At 41.1% G+C, this 15,126-nt stretch overlaps 1 protein-coding gene across 4 annotated transcripts in view; it reads right to left on the bottom strand.

Moving 5' to 3' along the window:
* Positions 1 to 5,812, bottom strand: part of dmxl2 (Dmx-like 2) — a 34,858-nt gene extending 29,046 nt beyond the window's left edge. For all 4 annotated transcript variants that reach the window (XM_062408912.1, XM_062408829.1, XM_062408671.1 and 1 more), the window contains exon 1: positions 5,382 to 5,812. In XM_062408912.1, the coding sequence (XP_062264896.1) occupies positions 5,382 to 5,468 (87 nt within the window). In that variant the 5' untranslated portion in view covers positions 5,469 to 5,812. The remainder of the gene's footprint in view (positions 1 to 5,381) is intronic.
* Between the last annotated feature and the right edge of the window lie 9,314 nt (positions 5,813 to 15,126).

Genomic DNA, 15,126 nt, shown 5'->3' with positions numbered 1-15,126 from the left:
GCAACAGTACATTCAGTGTGACGCCAGGCATCTTTCATTATTCACGAGAACAGGAGGAGAGGCCGGTAACCACTGGGTCACACACAACAGGACAGCATTACGGCCAGTATTATAATATGAAGTGACAGGTGGGGCTTAAGTTATGGTGAGGGCTGTCATAGGATTAGGCTTCACATGCAATGATGTTGAATTTGAGAGATACAAGTGGGAGGGGCTTGAGGGAGATGTGGTCTGTGCTTCTTTATTACAGCATTTGCTTCTGCACAATGTGCACATTACAGCTGGAATTAAAACTGGTCACCGTCACGCAGAGTCTCGGACTGCTCTGCACCTCTCTCCCTCTCTCCCTCTCTATATCTCTCTCCCTCTCTCTCACATACACATATGTAAGAGAATGTGTGGGTCCATACTTCTCTCTTTGTAATTTGGACCTGGTCAGATCTTGAGCCAGCTGATAAGCTAGAGTGTATCTGCCTCAAAGTGAATGATCCAACATAATTGCCCGGTTCTTAAGGATTGAGATTGTGTGTGTCCTGTATTTCTTTCTTTATCCACAGATCAACACACAAACACACACAAGGTACTAAGGGATGACAATACAATTAATTATTAGTAGTACCAGCAGAATAAGGATACACAGCATCATGTTAAAACATGGACACAACCTAATCTATATGGAAGACTTGCATGCACAAACCGTGAGGTATAAAATGTCATTAAGGTTTCATCAGCAAAGTATTTTTCTTTCAGTCTACATCATTGTTTTTTATTTTGTTTTCCTCATCTCCATAATGTACACAAAACAACACTTCTTAATCATGATATATTCATATGCTGAAAGATAAAAAACGTATGCTATTAGTCAACTAGAAACTTAATCCAATCAAAAGCAGCACTTCAAATAAACAAAATGAAGAAACTGCCGGCTGCTGGACACCTCTTCTAATTAATGTAATGTTCAGCTCGCTGTCAGGGTATTTATTCGACTCAGCAAATGGCCGACACAAGGATCTTCTTCTTCTTTCAATGAGTGCACTTAGATCTATACCCAAGTATCTGTAGCTAAGATAAAGGAGTGTAACCTCAAAGCAGTCATACAAGCTGCTTACAACAAGAATGTTGCTCCCTTTGGACAAACCTCTCTGCAACACATCACCCCCACAACACAGCCACTGCACCCACGAAGAGCAGAAAAACAATGTAATGTAATGGTGTTATTTTGTAAAATTTTTGACAATATCTATTTAAATAATGTTTTTTATCATTATCTGAGATATATTTTATATTTTCATTGAATTTATCATGAAATACAGTATAGACAGATGATATGAATAATACGAGTGACTATCTCTGGGAAGCCCCTTTGTCTTTCTTTCAAAAGCCAACGTAGAAAGACTCCTTTTCTACGTGACACAACTATAATACTGATGACAGCTACAGAAATCAGTTCACATCTTGCTTGTTAATCTGAAATACTATTTGCATTATGGTAAACGCCATGACGCTGGGGTGTGGCAGTTTTTCATGGTAAATACATTTTGATAGAAAGCAGCCAATGCAGTCTGGTGCAGTGGGAATGAAAGCAGATGAGAGGAAGTGAGAGAGCTCACTTCTGCATTGACTCCATCAAACGCCACTTGCCTAACGCAATCATGTGGTCAAATAACAGTCACAGCTGCTGCCATATGTACCATTTCCATGATTGTGCTTGTTTTGAGCTGTTGTAAAAACCCTTAGCTGCAAATATTGGTTAGTTCTGACCTGTAATAACCTTTATTTATTATTGCTGAAAAACCCATAGCACAGACTTGTACTTTGATCTCACTGTCTCTATAACCAGAATATATGGGCTCTGTTATTCTCTGCAGCATGACTGCAGTGAAGCAGCAGACATGAACAGCCACACCAGGCCCGGCTTCCATGTTTCTCTGTTCTGTCTGATGGTCATAACATATCCAACTTAAAACAATGTAGACCGATAGACAGGCTGCATCCAGTCTCTTTGTAGAGCTTCAAACAATGTGTATCTTTACATATCACAAATAAAGGAATAAAGCTACTGGAGTAGGGTCTGGCACTGCGAGAGATAGCAGTTGTTTCATGAATTTCCTCCAGATTTCCTCTCATTTTGAAATTTGGTGCATAATTGATAATCTATAAAAAGCATATTCACTGGTGACCTGATGCCATATTTGGAAATTGGTGGACAAATACGTAAGTATTAAAGTATAAACAGCCATTACTGATTGCATTTGCAAATGTAACCACTGCACATGCAAATGTCCACTTGTTGCAGGACAATGATAACACGTTTAATGCGAAGGACAAAATTCATACTGGCACAATATACAGAAACAATATTCCTAGACAATATTTGAGTACACTGCAAATCCATCTCCAGCTAATTGGCATCACTTTTCTGTATTATCTGACAATATCTGTATTCTAATGTAGATCAAGATCCAAATGTATTAGAATAATTCAATTTAGAGAACACACCCTTGCAGACTTAGTGGAAGTATGTATTCTCCCTCTGTGCTATTCTTAGCAGATCGCACATCTGCAACTCTGCATATCAGCCCCACAGGCTGTTTGTAGGAACCTGAACATGTCAAAAGGTAGATAAGCAGAACAACTGTCTTTCTAACCATGAAAACACAATGTGGACAGTATCGTTTCGGTCATTTTTGTCATTTAATTGACAAAACACGTGCCATCTTCAACAATCAAAAATCTGAAATAGAAATAAGCAATTATGAAAAAGAAGAACATTTTCTTTTGCCTAAATAATGAACAGATCTCTTCCTACTTCGTGCCATAATGTCCCTTCACATCCTACTCAGTTTTGTCTATTATTCTATTATTCAACAACACAAAACTATACCCCCCCCACCCAATTGGACTGGCAACAAAAGGGCAGTATTTCACAGTTCATCATCCATACTACATGTTGCAGAAGCCACGTAACACACAAGCAAATAGCATGGAGATGCCGTAGATTAGCTGTGTGTGTGTGTCAGGGTCTGGCCTAAGAGCCCTAGGGGTCAGTGTGAGTGTAACTGCATTGGACGTGATGTCTACTGTTCTTCAAATACCCTCTCAGACACAGATAGAAAACACCAGGCACAGAAACCGGGGCCCTCTGGTAACGTGCAAGGCTTCAGCTCCACCACCAGCTCTGTCCTGTGCTGCTGAGCAGTTATAACCTCAGGTACAGAGCCCGCCTGGTTACATTCAAACTGCCTGGATCTGGGGTCAGTGACAGGACAGTGGGTGACATCCCCACTCTGTAGTTTTGACAGAAACGAACAGGACAAGAAATGAATGCTCTATATTCTACAGGTTGACCAATTAATCAATTTGGCTAATTACAAATGTTTTATAAACAATTAATCGTAAATTCAATATATTCCAACAATGCAATTAATAAAAAGGTAATATGCCAAAGAACTTGGGCCAGCCTACTGCTAAAGGTAAACACGTCATGCATGATAACACAAACTGAGAAAGAGGAAATTCACTTCTCTGATGATTTATCCTCCAAACGATCATATCAGCCTTTAAAATCCACTGTTAGTCGACCTCTATACATTTTAAAGGACTGAGGGATTCTGGAAGTAAGGAGGTGTGTGGGGGGTGTCGGATTCTGATCAAAATGAAAATAAATGTTTAAAAATAAGACAGACAACTCACTGATAAGCAGTCGGAACAGACCAGGCCCAGATTAGGCAGCCATAAGACTGAATGTTCTTACCATGTGTGAATGGTAGCCTGTACCATAGCTGCTCAGTTTGACTGATGCAGTCGCGTTGTTTCTGCTCCACATCTGGGTGTTGAACTTAAAGACTTATCTCTTCTGATTTTACAAGTTAAGACTTGAAGCACCATATTTTGCACCTTCAAGAAACGAGAAACCCCTAAGCTTCAGGTGAATACTAGAAAATATTGCTCTGTCATATTAAACACTGTGGTTAATAATCTGCGATCCCCCCCTAAAGGACTTGTCAAGATGACAACACAATATTAAACCACTCAGGTAGAAGACAACATAGTGATGGCTTGTGAGGGGGGCTGGTCCCTGTGGGGTGATATGAAAGATCATCCAGCTCTCAATACAGTCATTATCATTAATCATCTGCTCTCAGTACAAGAGCTGAATAACCACTACACTCTCTACTTTAAAAGGGATAGTTGGGGGTCGGGGCATTTTATGTTTTTGTACGTTGTTTTTGTACGTTTGAAGAAGGAGTCACCATTTCCTTCAATTGGATTGGATTTTGCTGCGACGCTGCTTTGTGGACTCAAACACTTCACTCAACCCTCCATCGGCGTAGTGGTGGGTAGATAATGGTTAAATTTGAATTTGTCAGTGAACTATAATCGCCAACCTATAGGAATAAAAACTCTTGTGCACCTTTTCCCTACGTGCCATCCCAAGAGATTGACTGCATATCAGGACGCTGTCATCTTGAGGCACAAAGAGAGAAGTTGGGAAGAAGCCAGAGCTCACACAGACAAAGACTACGCACAAACAAGCCAAAGATGTCCACAAATAACAGACAGACACTTTGGTTTGGCGTACAATGTGTGATGCGTGCAAATACATGAATGCTGCGCTACTGATGTATCTCTCCAGCACAAACAGACTGGGTGAAGCAAACTGTAAAGTTTATTATGCTGCACCGACAGATGGCGGGACGCATGTGCACGTTTAGTACCTTCAGCACCACAACACTGCCACTCAGCCCTCCAGCCCGTGTGTCCATATATGGCTCTCTACGTCACGGCTGGCGCAGCTGATGCTGGACTGACAGCGAGCTAATGATCCGTGAGGGGGATTTAACGCCAAATGTTAGCACGCTTAGCTAGTCCCGCATCCACAGTGAAACCGCATGCAGTCGTGCAACTGTCACATCCATGCCAACCCCCCCCCCCCCCCCCCACACACACACACACCCCCGTGCACGATCACCTGTAGTGTGCAAGTGCATTAGCGCGTGCATACACGTCGCGATCATCGGCGTTATCGCTGCGCAAAGGGATTCCCTTGCGGTAATTCTTACGTTACGAGATGCAGCTAAAGGTCATTTGAGTGGCTAGCGCTCACTGTTCATCATAATACGGCGTTACAGGGAATTAGCTCATTGCGGTTACACCCGCTTGGAGGGGTTTGCTTGTGGGGGGGGTGTGGACGCCTCCCGAGTGGGCTCGACCCGTCGTTTGCGGCAGTTTTTTTGGGGGCTAGCACACCACCCGGCTAGCTTACAGCTCGCTAAGCCAGCCGATATATACAAGACGAGCTAACGCGGCTAGCTGCCCGGCTAGCTCTGCCGGGCTGGGACTCCTCCCGAGCGGGTTGACAGGGGAATATAAAGCCTCACCGTGAAGGGGACGTCGTTCACGCTGCCCACCGAGTAGCAGCAGTCTCCCGGGTTCACGGCTCCCGTCAGCACCTGGTGCAGATGCATCTTCCCCGAGTAGTTCAGCAGCAGGACGGTGCCTCTTCTTCTTCTCCTTCTTCTCCTCTCTCCTTCTTCCTTCTTCTTCTTTTAATTATTGATAACGAGTCCACCCTTTCGGTTTCTCCGTCTGGCAGCGGCTGGGGATTCCATCGGTTGCGTTCAACGTCGTCCTCGGCCCTGGCGGAGTCGTCCTGCTCCTCCACGGGCGGATAAGAGGGTCAAGCAGGGGGACGGGGACTCGGTGCTCAAACCCCCTGATTCATGTGATCTCGTCCCGGAACTGACATCGATTTAGTCGCGTGAAAGCGAGCCGCACGCTGTCAACATCATGCCCGCGACCAGTCGTGGGATCCGCGGAGGATCTCTGCAGCGAGCCTGACATGCGCGTTCACGACGGTTTCTCCCAGGCACGACAGAATAGATGTAGATCGGCGTCACATAGATCGGGAAGCGGCCCCCCTATGGATTCCACTCGGTGCCTCGTTTGTGGGAATAAAAGCAAACAAATATTGCACTTGGTTTTGTTTTTTTAGTAAGAACGAGTGAAAACATAAATCAGAGAGTCACCTGACTTCTTTCTGGGACACGGCACACCCGCTCTAGTAGTGTGTTGTCTACGTTTACAGTGTGCCAGTTCTACAGTTCATTCAATGTTGGTCTGAGTGAAAACATTAACTGGTGTTCTCATCATTTCACCAATAAGTAAAACTATAAACCTAAAACGACACTGAAAAGCTGCCACTCACCATTTCCTCTTTTATACTAATATATAACCTGTATTGAAGATTTTGTAGTTTTGTGTTGTGCTTATTTTTCAGTATATTCTGGTGTAGTTTTCATATAAGTCACTACTTCCCCCCACTCATGTTTTTTTGTATTTATGATGTGTGAAATAAATTGAACTATATTAAAGTAAAGAAATAAAAAAAGTCATTTATTTTAATATGTGGGGTTTTGCATTGGCCTCCTTTTTAAGTTTCAACTTCCCGAATATATATATATATACATTTTATCCATGCACAAAATACTGCCTGAGAAATAACCATGCCTTGTGTTTAATATTTTTATGGTTTTAATGTGCAATATTCAACATTAAAAATTAACAATTGCAATTATATTCTTTCAAATGTCATGGGCAAGTGTCCTGCCATCTCAATGCTCATCTGTCATAGTATCAGGAGACACCATATGACACCATAAGATGCAATTTACTGGGACATGTCCTCTATATTTTACTACTTAGTACAGTGAGTGAGAACTAAACCTGTGGTTCATTGTATTTGCCATTGTCCCTCATCTACTTATTTACTGTTCCTGATGAGATTTAATGAAGCCCATCACCATACCAATGTTTCTCTCTCGTACCCATTCTTAGATATAGCCATTGTCACACTCTCCTTTGTTGTTCTAGATAATTGATGAGCGGACTGATAGGGATCCATGGTAGGGATACGCAACCCAACCAACGTTGCGTTAGCCTAGTTATTCAAGGCCCACTGACATCATCAGGCTCGACCTGCCTTCAAGCCAACGTGACACACAGGACGGCACAGCAGAATACTGGGAGGCAGTCGCCCAGAGAGAATGTGACACATACACATAAACAGTGTCAATGGCCTGGCACAGTCATCGTGTAGCATGTGTAACATCGAGTCTGTCCATTTAGCATTTACTGAATACTATTATTATGTGTCAGACTATACAGCTGTTACAACTAAATCCGGCCACAATGAGTACTGTATATAGCAAAATGGTCAGAAAATGTATCTATCTCTTACAAGCACACACACAAACACACATGCAACCTCCCAGATGAGTATGAACCAAGTTGGGATACAGATAACCAGGTAAAGTGAGGGCTAGTGAATTTTCTGCCAGAAAATCTGCCTGTTTCTGTTTCTTTGTCTGTGGCTAATTTCAAAGGGCAGTCCGCTGTGAGGGCATCTGAGTAAGACTGTGAGTGCATCCCTCCCAGCTGAAGCTACCTTGAAGCACCTCACTCTGGCTATAAGAAATAAAGATGATCGAGCTATAATGCGCTGACCCTTTTTATCAGCCTGAGGGGAAATAGAAGGAAAGGTTTTGTGCTTGAGTCTGAGCATGTTTATGCATTTGTTCCTGTTCATGCTGAATATTCTTGAGGCGATGGATGAGATCCACTTTTGATTAAGACGTATATGTCTCTATCGGAGGTGCAATGGGCCAAATGGGGGGAAGTAATTGCAAAGAGAACAGAGTATACAAAGATGTACATAGGGATGCAACTGATACAGCATAACCTGTGAAGACAACAGTGCAAATGCTCTCACAAGTGTGAGAGAGAGGCAGAGATGGTGCACAACACCATGTGGATAACAGTGACTGTACCTTTGGATATTGCAGTAGGGTTGGAATGAGGTTGATCTAGTGTTGTACCAGTCCCTGCGCTGCCATTGGGAGACATAGCCTTGATCTACAGTGAACAGAATTAAATGCATTATAGATTTTCTCATTTCATGGATGGCTGCTGGCTGGAGGGAGCTCCAGTGTGGCCCTGAGGTACGCGGCAGTCTGCTCCCCAGGACCAAAATGTAATGGGACTTTTTCTACAGTCCGAATTAAATAAATCAATGCATAGGGTTGAAATACACTGAATCGTGACACAGCGATATTTACAGTACGAATGCCTTCTTTAGGTGTCAAAGCAAAGCGGATATACAGAGAAACATAAAGGTTGAGCATGGTGGTATTTTGTGTCCTCATATTAAATGAAGAAAGGGAATCTCAATTTTTTAAAAATGTATTTCAATTCCATATTCATAGATATATATTGAGGTGTTACAAGCCAGAAGATTTTCTTCTTTCTACACAACAACACTGACAACTGGGTTTCTAACCCATCTTCATCCAAGGGCGAAGTTCTTTTATAATTCCTGGGAGACATGGCCAATGTAATCAAAATGTTTGGTATTTTTCAGAATAAATAAAATTCACCGGTTCCTTTTTGTTCTTCAAAACAACACCAGCTATTTCAGTCTAGTAGATTAAACCAAACCTCAACACAATCTGATGCAAGTAATTAAGAAGTACATGCAGCCTAGATTCCAAAGGAAAACAAGATATGTGTGTGATCGGCTGTGAACACTTATCCAGGCGCTAGTGAGGAGATTTCTAAAGACCCTGAAGGACACAGAACAAGAGGGGGGGGGGGGGGGATTTGGAAGCAGGCTCAGAAAACGGCCAGACAAGTGTTCAGCCATTCAAGCCTATTCACGAACAGATGTGTGGCACATGCCTCTGGTCTCATTCTGCAAGTACCCCTCCGTGTCTCTAGCTTCATCGGCCTGGTTGTATTCAGTAACAAATCAAACTACTGATGGCTCCTTGCTTGGTGAATTGATCGCACTAATAACTAAGATGTATGAATAAGTAAAAAATTTACTTTACAATTCACAATATAATATTAAATAGTCCCCAAGACCATCAGCACAGAATTGAAATTTAACATCTTATTAGACATCTATTACGGGGACTGACCTTACAACCACTAAGTTACTAGAGTAAAGCTTAGTGATGGTGGTATAAGTTTGTTTACATCAATAAAAGGCTCAGTTTATTCTAAGCAGCTGCATGTAACACAAAATTCTTACAAGCCTGTCTTTTCAGTCCATAAGTCCAATTCAGATTCAGCTAAACAGCACGGTTAGAAAACACAACCACAATAAATCTTCTGAGCAACAGAGATCACCCTTACACTCTGGTGTAGGGTTAAAGCCCTTTGAAAAAGAAACACTATGCAACTGTTTTACCTTTAAACAGCAGCTCACTGGTTTATAATCCAAATCCTCACTTTGAACAAATGGACATTAAAAACCAGCGTTTTATCTCTGATATTAAAATATGAAGAATTCTAAACAGAGTTTGGCTTTTTTGTTAGAGCAGTAGCTCTTCTGGTTCAGGAAGACGGGGATCATGGGTAACATCCACTGTCGATTGGTGTTGACAGTTGAGTTATCAAGACGACACAGCCAGAACTCAGGTTAACACATTGACTGGCTTTTATTTTGCTTTACACAACAAACAGTTAATTAGAAGAAACAGAAACAGTCTCCAAGTGTGGCTGCAGAGGGCACTGCTGCTCAGTAAAAGTGACCCAGTGTTGCTTTAAACGCTGGAAGGACACTAGTTGGAGAGTAGTTGGTCTATCTATCTATCTTTCTATCTATCTATCTATCTATCTATCTATCTATCTATCTATCTATCTATCTATCTATCTATCTATCTATCTATCTATCTATCTATCTATCTATCTATCTATCTATCTATCTATGTATCTATGTATCTATCTATCTATCTATCTATCTATCTATCTATCTATCTATCTATCTATCTATCTATCTATCTATCTATCTATCTATCTATCTATCTATCTACATGATGATTACAGTCTGTAACAGGAACCCCTAAATGTCATGTTTATATCACTTACCTTCCTTTCGCTCTGTTGCAGAGAGAATCTCTTATGAAACTATATGACTCACGTTGCTCCAGTGCTTGCCGCCCCTCATTGCTTATACCGGCATGGACTGTCTATGGCTTATACCCCTTGAGAGCAGAATAGGGTTCAAACAATCTTTTCTGGAACTCTAAAGCACTGCAGGTGTTAGCGTTTTCTCGCTGAAAAAAAAAAAGAAGTCACATTTGTTCAGGCACTTCCAAAGCATCCTATTATTAGATATGTTTGCTGTTGTTGTGTGATATAGCACTTTGTGTTCCTTGTGTATCGCTACCCTGACTGGGAAATTGTAGAGAACCCTTAACCTACGATTCCTTATACATACTGTGAGTGGTTTCAAGAGTGCTGGCACAATACAAGGTTTAATAATGTCAATGTGTGTCTGCAGTTAAATTAACACATTTGTTAAGCTACTCAGTAGTGTAACAATACCTGTAATAACATCTTTGTTTTGGTTTTAATCCATCATTTGTAGTATTTTAATCTCTGCTATCAATTGCACCTTGAAAGTTTCATTATCACATTTATGAAATTATTTGTGATTTCTTGATAATAATAATAATACAACAGGTTTATGTGATTAGCTTTCATATAGAAGCTTGGTTGATTAATTCATTAATAGTTAATTAAAATACGCAACAGCCTGTCTGCTTTAGGGCCTTTTTATGGACAAATACAAATGTTTTAACTTTCCTGCAGAAAAGATGACACCCACCTGCAGTTTGAAAGGTTTATTTGTATTTTCATTTATCAGTGCTTTATCGCAGTGATTGAACATGATTACAGCTTCTCTCCCTTTCCGCCTCAGTCATTTCTCCCTCTGCATTATTTGATTTCGGTGTGATTCTTTTTTTAAACCTCGCGCACCTGCCTCACTATTATGCAGTACAATAAGTCTAATCTGTTCTCTCTTTCTATTTCCCCTCCCTCCTCTATCTCTGGCTCGCACACGCTGCAGTGCCGCTCACACTCGCCGAGATTTCTGCGTCTGCAGAGATACAGAAGATTGATGACAGCTATTCCAGAGCGTCGTCTCCGTCTTTGACACTGTCCCTTCTTCCCCTCCTCTCTCTGCACTCTTGTCGCCTTCCCCTCTTCTCCCCTCTCTGAAGAAGGTCAGCCTCTCTCACTGTGGTTAAACTCCTCCATCTGTCTCGCCTTCTTTCCTGTCCGGTCCAGCCTTGGGCTAAATGATGAATCTCTTACACCTGCAGTTGTTTCAGGGATGATTCCCTGTCACTGCTGATGTATGTGTGAGTGTGTGAGTGTGTTTGGTTCAGAATCCCTTCCAGTTCAGTCCCTGTGCTCAATAATACAATTTAATTTTGTGTGAATGTGTGTGTGGGTGATCACATGGGTGCATTTGTGTTTGTGTAGTGTTAGTCTGCTCTATCCCTTTGGTACCATTACAGGATTACAGTTTTTCCATCTCCACCTCAGTGAGCGTTATTGTGTTTCTCCAGCTCCTTCATTTTTCGACTGCCTGCAAACCCGTTCTATTTCTACCTAGCGCCTGTGCTCACAACGTGTGTAGCTGTGCATATGTGTGACACACTGTCGTGAAAACACAATCAGACGTGAATATGAGTTATTTTAGGCAATGTGCAAGATGGAGAAACGAGGAGAGGACCAGATGGTGAGTGTGAGCAGATTTCTAAGGTGGCACTGAAATCACACAAAAACACAGAAAGAGTGGGAGAGAGATAGAGAGAGAGAGAGAGAGAGAGAGAGAGAGAGAGAGAGAGAGAGAGAGAGAGAGAATGTTACGAGTTGCAACAGGTTACTTAATCATTGTCACAGAAGGTAAATGGTAAACAGACTGAATTATACATACATATTTATATTCAATAGAGTCGACACAGAGCAGAGCTGCATGCTGTTTGAGGCCTTTATACGTTTGCTCCTACTTTGGCCTCTTCAGGGTGATATGAGTTGGATCAATAAGATTAAATGTGAGATGATGAGACTGTGGAATTGTTTGGTTGATAAATCTAAAAACAGGCTCAATAAGAAGGTTTTTATTTGGAGGAAATCACACAACTCTCCCTGGACTTCAGAGCGTCAAGCTGTTTTTGTTGAAAAATTCATAACCACATATGAATAGATATTATCTATCATGCAGCTTAAACACAATTATTAGGAAGTTCCTCAGAACAGGATAAGAAAAACCAAAATGATGAACCTGTATTCAAATCAAGCCCACTCACGGCACCGAATCTTGAGTTCCAGCAGATTTAAGAAGTCAAAGGTTTTCAGTCGTACAGCTGAGAATATGAATTCCTCCTCTGGCCCATGAAGTTGGTTGATGTAAAACATCCCTGAATACAACAGGTTGAGAATGACACATTTTCTACTGTGTTGCTCTTATTACAATGAGTTAGGAATATCTATCTTACAAGAAATGCTTTGGTGCACTGATGATGACAGAAGGGATTGATTGTGTAGTTTAAATGCTAATAGGCTGACTACCTTTATTTCTAAATCTTGGAGAAAGCTTCAGAATGGTTTATTTGTTTAGTTTTGTTAATGAAGCTGCAACTCTTTCTTTCTTTTTTATACTTATTCTTTTCCTGAATAACGGTGTCTTGTCATCCTGTTTTAGGCAAGGTAATAACAAGCAATCCATGAACTGTTGTTTATCTTTTCTAGTCTTAACAACCACTCAAAGTGCTTTACAATTCACACAAACATATACACAGCTCTTCACAGTGTTTACAAACTGCAGGCGCATGAGCCACTTGGGGTTCAGTGTCTTGCCCAAGGACACCTCGGTATGCAAACTAGACAAGCTGGGACTCGAATCAAACCCGCTCTCCCACCTGAGCCACAGCAGCACACAGTGATAAGCCTCTGAAGGAGCAAGAGGAGAGAGCATGTTACAGAAAGCAAAGCACCCATGTTACGTCATTCACTGGTGCACACAGATCTATTAAATTTGCATGTTTTTTCTCCTTTTTTTCAAACATCTGTTTCATTAATTTATGCTTCACCGAACTCCAGCAGGTACTCACTGTGTTATCGTGGCCTACTTTCTCCAATGAGGAATACACTTCACATTAATCTATCAGGAATGTAGTTCAGGTAAAACATTGAGGAACATGTTTAAATTAAATATATTTTCTGTTTAGTATATTTTGAGTCTCTTCAGCACTTTTGTCAACAGTGTTATGGCTATAAAATAAGCCACATGAACAAACATTGACTTGACTGGACTTGAGCTGGAAATTAGTGACGGACACTCGTTAAGTAGTGTTGACAATAACAGAACAAGCGACTGTGAGATCAGTCATTTAAACTGAGTTTGCACCACAGGGTCAAAGGCTGGAGAAGGTGGAGCAAGGATTCTCAAACAGAAACTCTACTGCTGAACCACATTTATGTTATATTTATTAAATTTGTTGTTAAGTGTGTACTTAAAATCCTGACAATTTCAGCTGACAAAACTAAGTTTTAAAGAACAACATTTAGAAAACAAAACTTTGTCTTGCGTCTTAATAAAGCAAATGTTGAAACCTTTATTTGATCATATTTGAGTTTCAGCACTTATAGCATGAGGGTTTTTCTGCAGTCAACCACTAGAGGCCAACAGAGAGACCAACTTCATTATTTTGGCTTTGGAGGTAATGATCAGTTATAATCACATGTACATAAATGAGGAGGGTTCATCTGCACTCTCTTGGTTTAGGTTAGTTACCTTTGTCCAGTTGTTTGCTGTAACTCTTTCTACTTTAACTCTTTAATAAACACAACTTGGTATAAATTAAACCTGTTTTAGCTCATTCTAACATGATTTTATTTGATTCAAAAGAAATTGCATCACTATAGTTTGTGCAACAGAATTATTTATACGATTTTAAATACTATGAGTCCGACAACCCCCTGACGATGCACCATTGTCAGGCAGTGGAATGTCATACTAACTGTGCTGCATTTGATCCTTAGATTTAGACAAACAGAAGATTTAGTCTTTGTATAAATAAATCTACACATGATAGAAATTGAAAACACCTCGTGAAAATACAGTATCAACCTGAATGTGTTGGGTGCATCATCAGCAACTCAATCTATGATGACAAATGAGATTCAAGAGTTTTACATTGCAATGCAAATAGATGTAGTACTTGATATTCCATAGTGTTCTGGTGTGTGTGATGTCATTCTCAGTGTGTGATGCTAGAGGAGAAACCCGGTACCAACGTTTGCCAGAAGAGGGCACTGTTGACCAGGGACATTTCACAGAAGGGCCTGTTTCAGCACTGGTGTGATATGAAGTGTATAAGACGCAGATCTAGTTGATCAGGTGCCTTCTTTGTGTTGTTGTGGTGTTTGAACAAACATATGGGATGTGAGTATCTTCAAAACTGACTAATATCAGGAGCAATACTTGTACTGTGTTTTCGGAATATATCTCTGTGTGTGTGTCTACGTCTGTGAAATGTATTCTTGTTGACATGAGTAAAGTTGTCTAGATAAAGTGCATGAATATCTGAGTGTGTTTACTGTAGCTGAGTGTGTGCATGTGCTTGCTCATGTGTGTGTCTGGCCTGCCTGGGCAGACGGGTAAACCCCAGGAATGCAGGAGCCTATAGAGCAGGAGGAAATGATTATACCACACGGTGCCATTGCTGCTGCCGAGCTCTGCCCCCCCCATGCCCCAGTTTACACAGATCTGCCGGTTCAACAACCCACAGTGCGATAATCAGAATTAAATCATGATATGGACAAATAAAAGACAACAAACTGTGAGATCAGGAATGCAGCCCCCGAGATAAAAGTGTTTGCTCACTTGTGAAAACAAGAAAAGCTGTGAATGGAGAAGAAGAAGAGGAACATTTTCAGATTTAATACTTTTGTCTCAGATTTAACAGAAGGATAATACTCAGATTTATTCTTTTTGATCCCAAAGTGATACAATGAGTGAAAGGCAGAAAGATCTTTAGTGTTAGAGAACGTATTCAGAATTGAAAGGGGCTTTTTTTTTTCTAATGGAGATTCGATGTGAGAGAAAGGGGATCGCAATAATAGATGGTGTGTTTGAATGGCGCCTGATTTAAAAGTGCCCAGTTGTAAATGGCTCTGTCTGTGTGTGTCTTTCTGCTCTGGCTGATCATTAATCTGAACCATCAGGCCTGATAAGATGTCTCTAAAGAGAGAAGGGACTATAGGATC

Source organism: Platichthys flesus, chromosome 1 (genome assembly GCF_949316205.1).
Source record: "Platichthys flesus chromosome 1, fPlaFle2.1, whole genome shotgun sequence".
In the NCBI taxonomy this organism is placed as follows: Eukaryota; Metazoa; Chordata; class Actinopteri; order Pleuronectiformes; family Pleuronectidae; genus Platichthys; species Platichthys flesus.
Note: the sequence above shows the minus strand (reverse complement) of the source record. Positions and strands in the feature narration are given on the sequence as shown.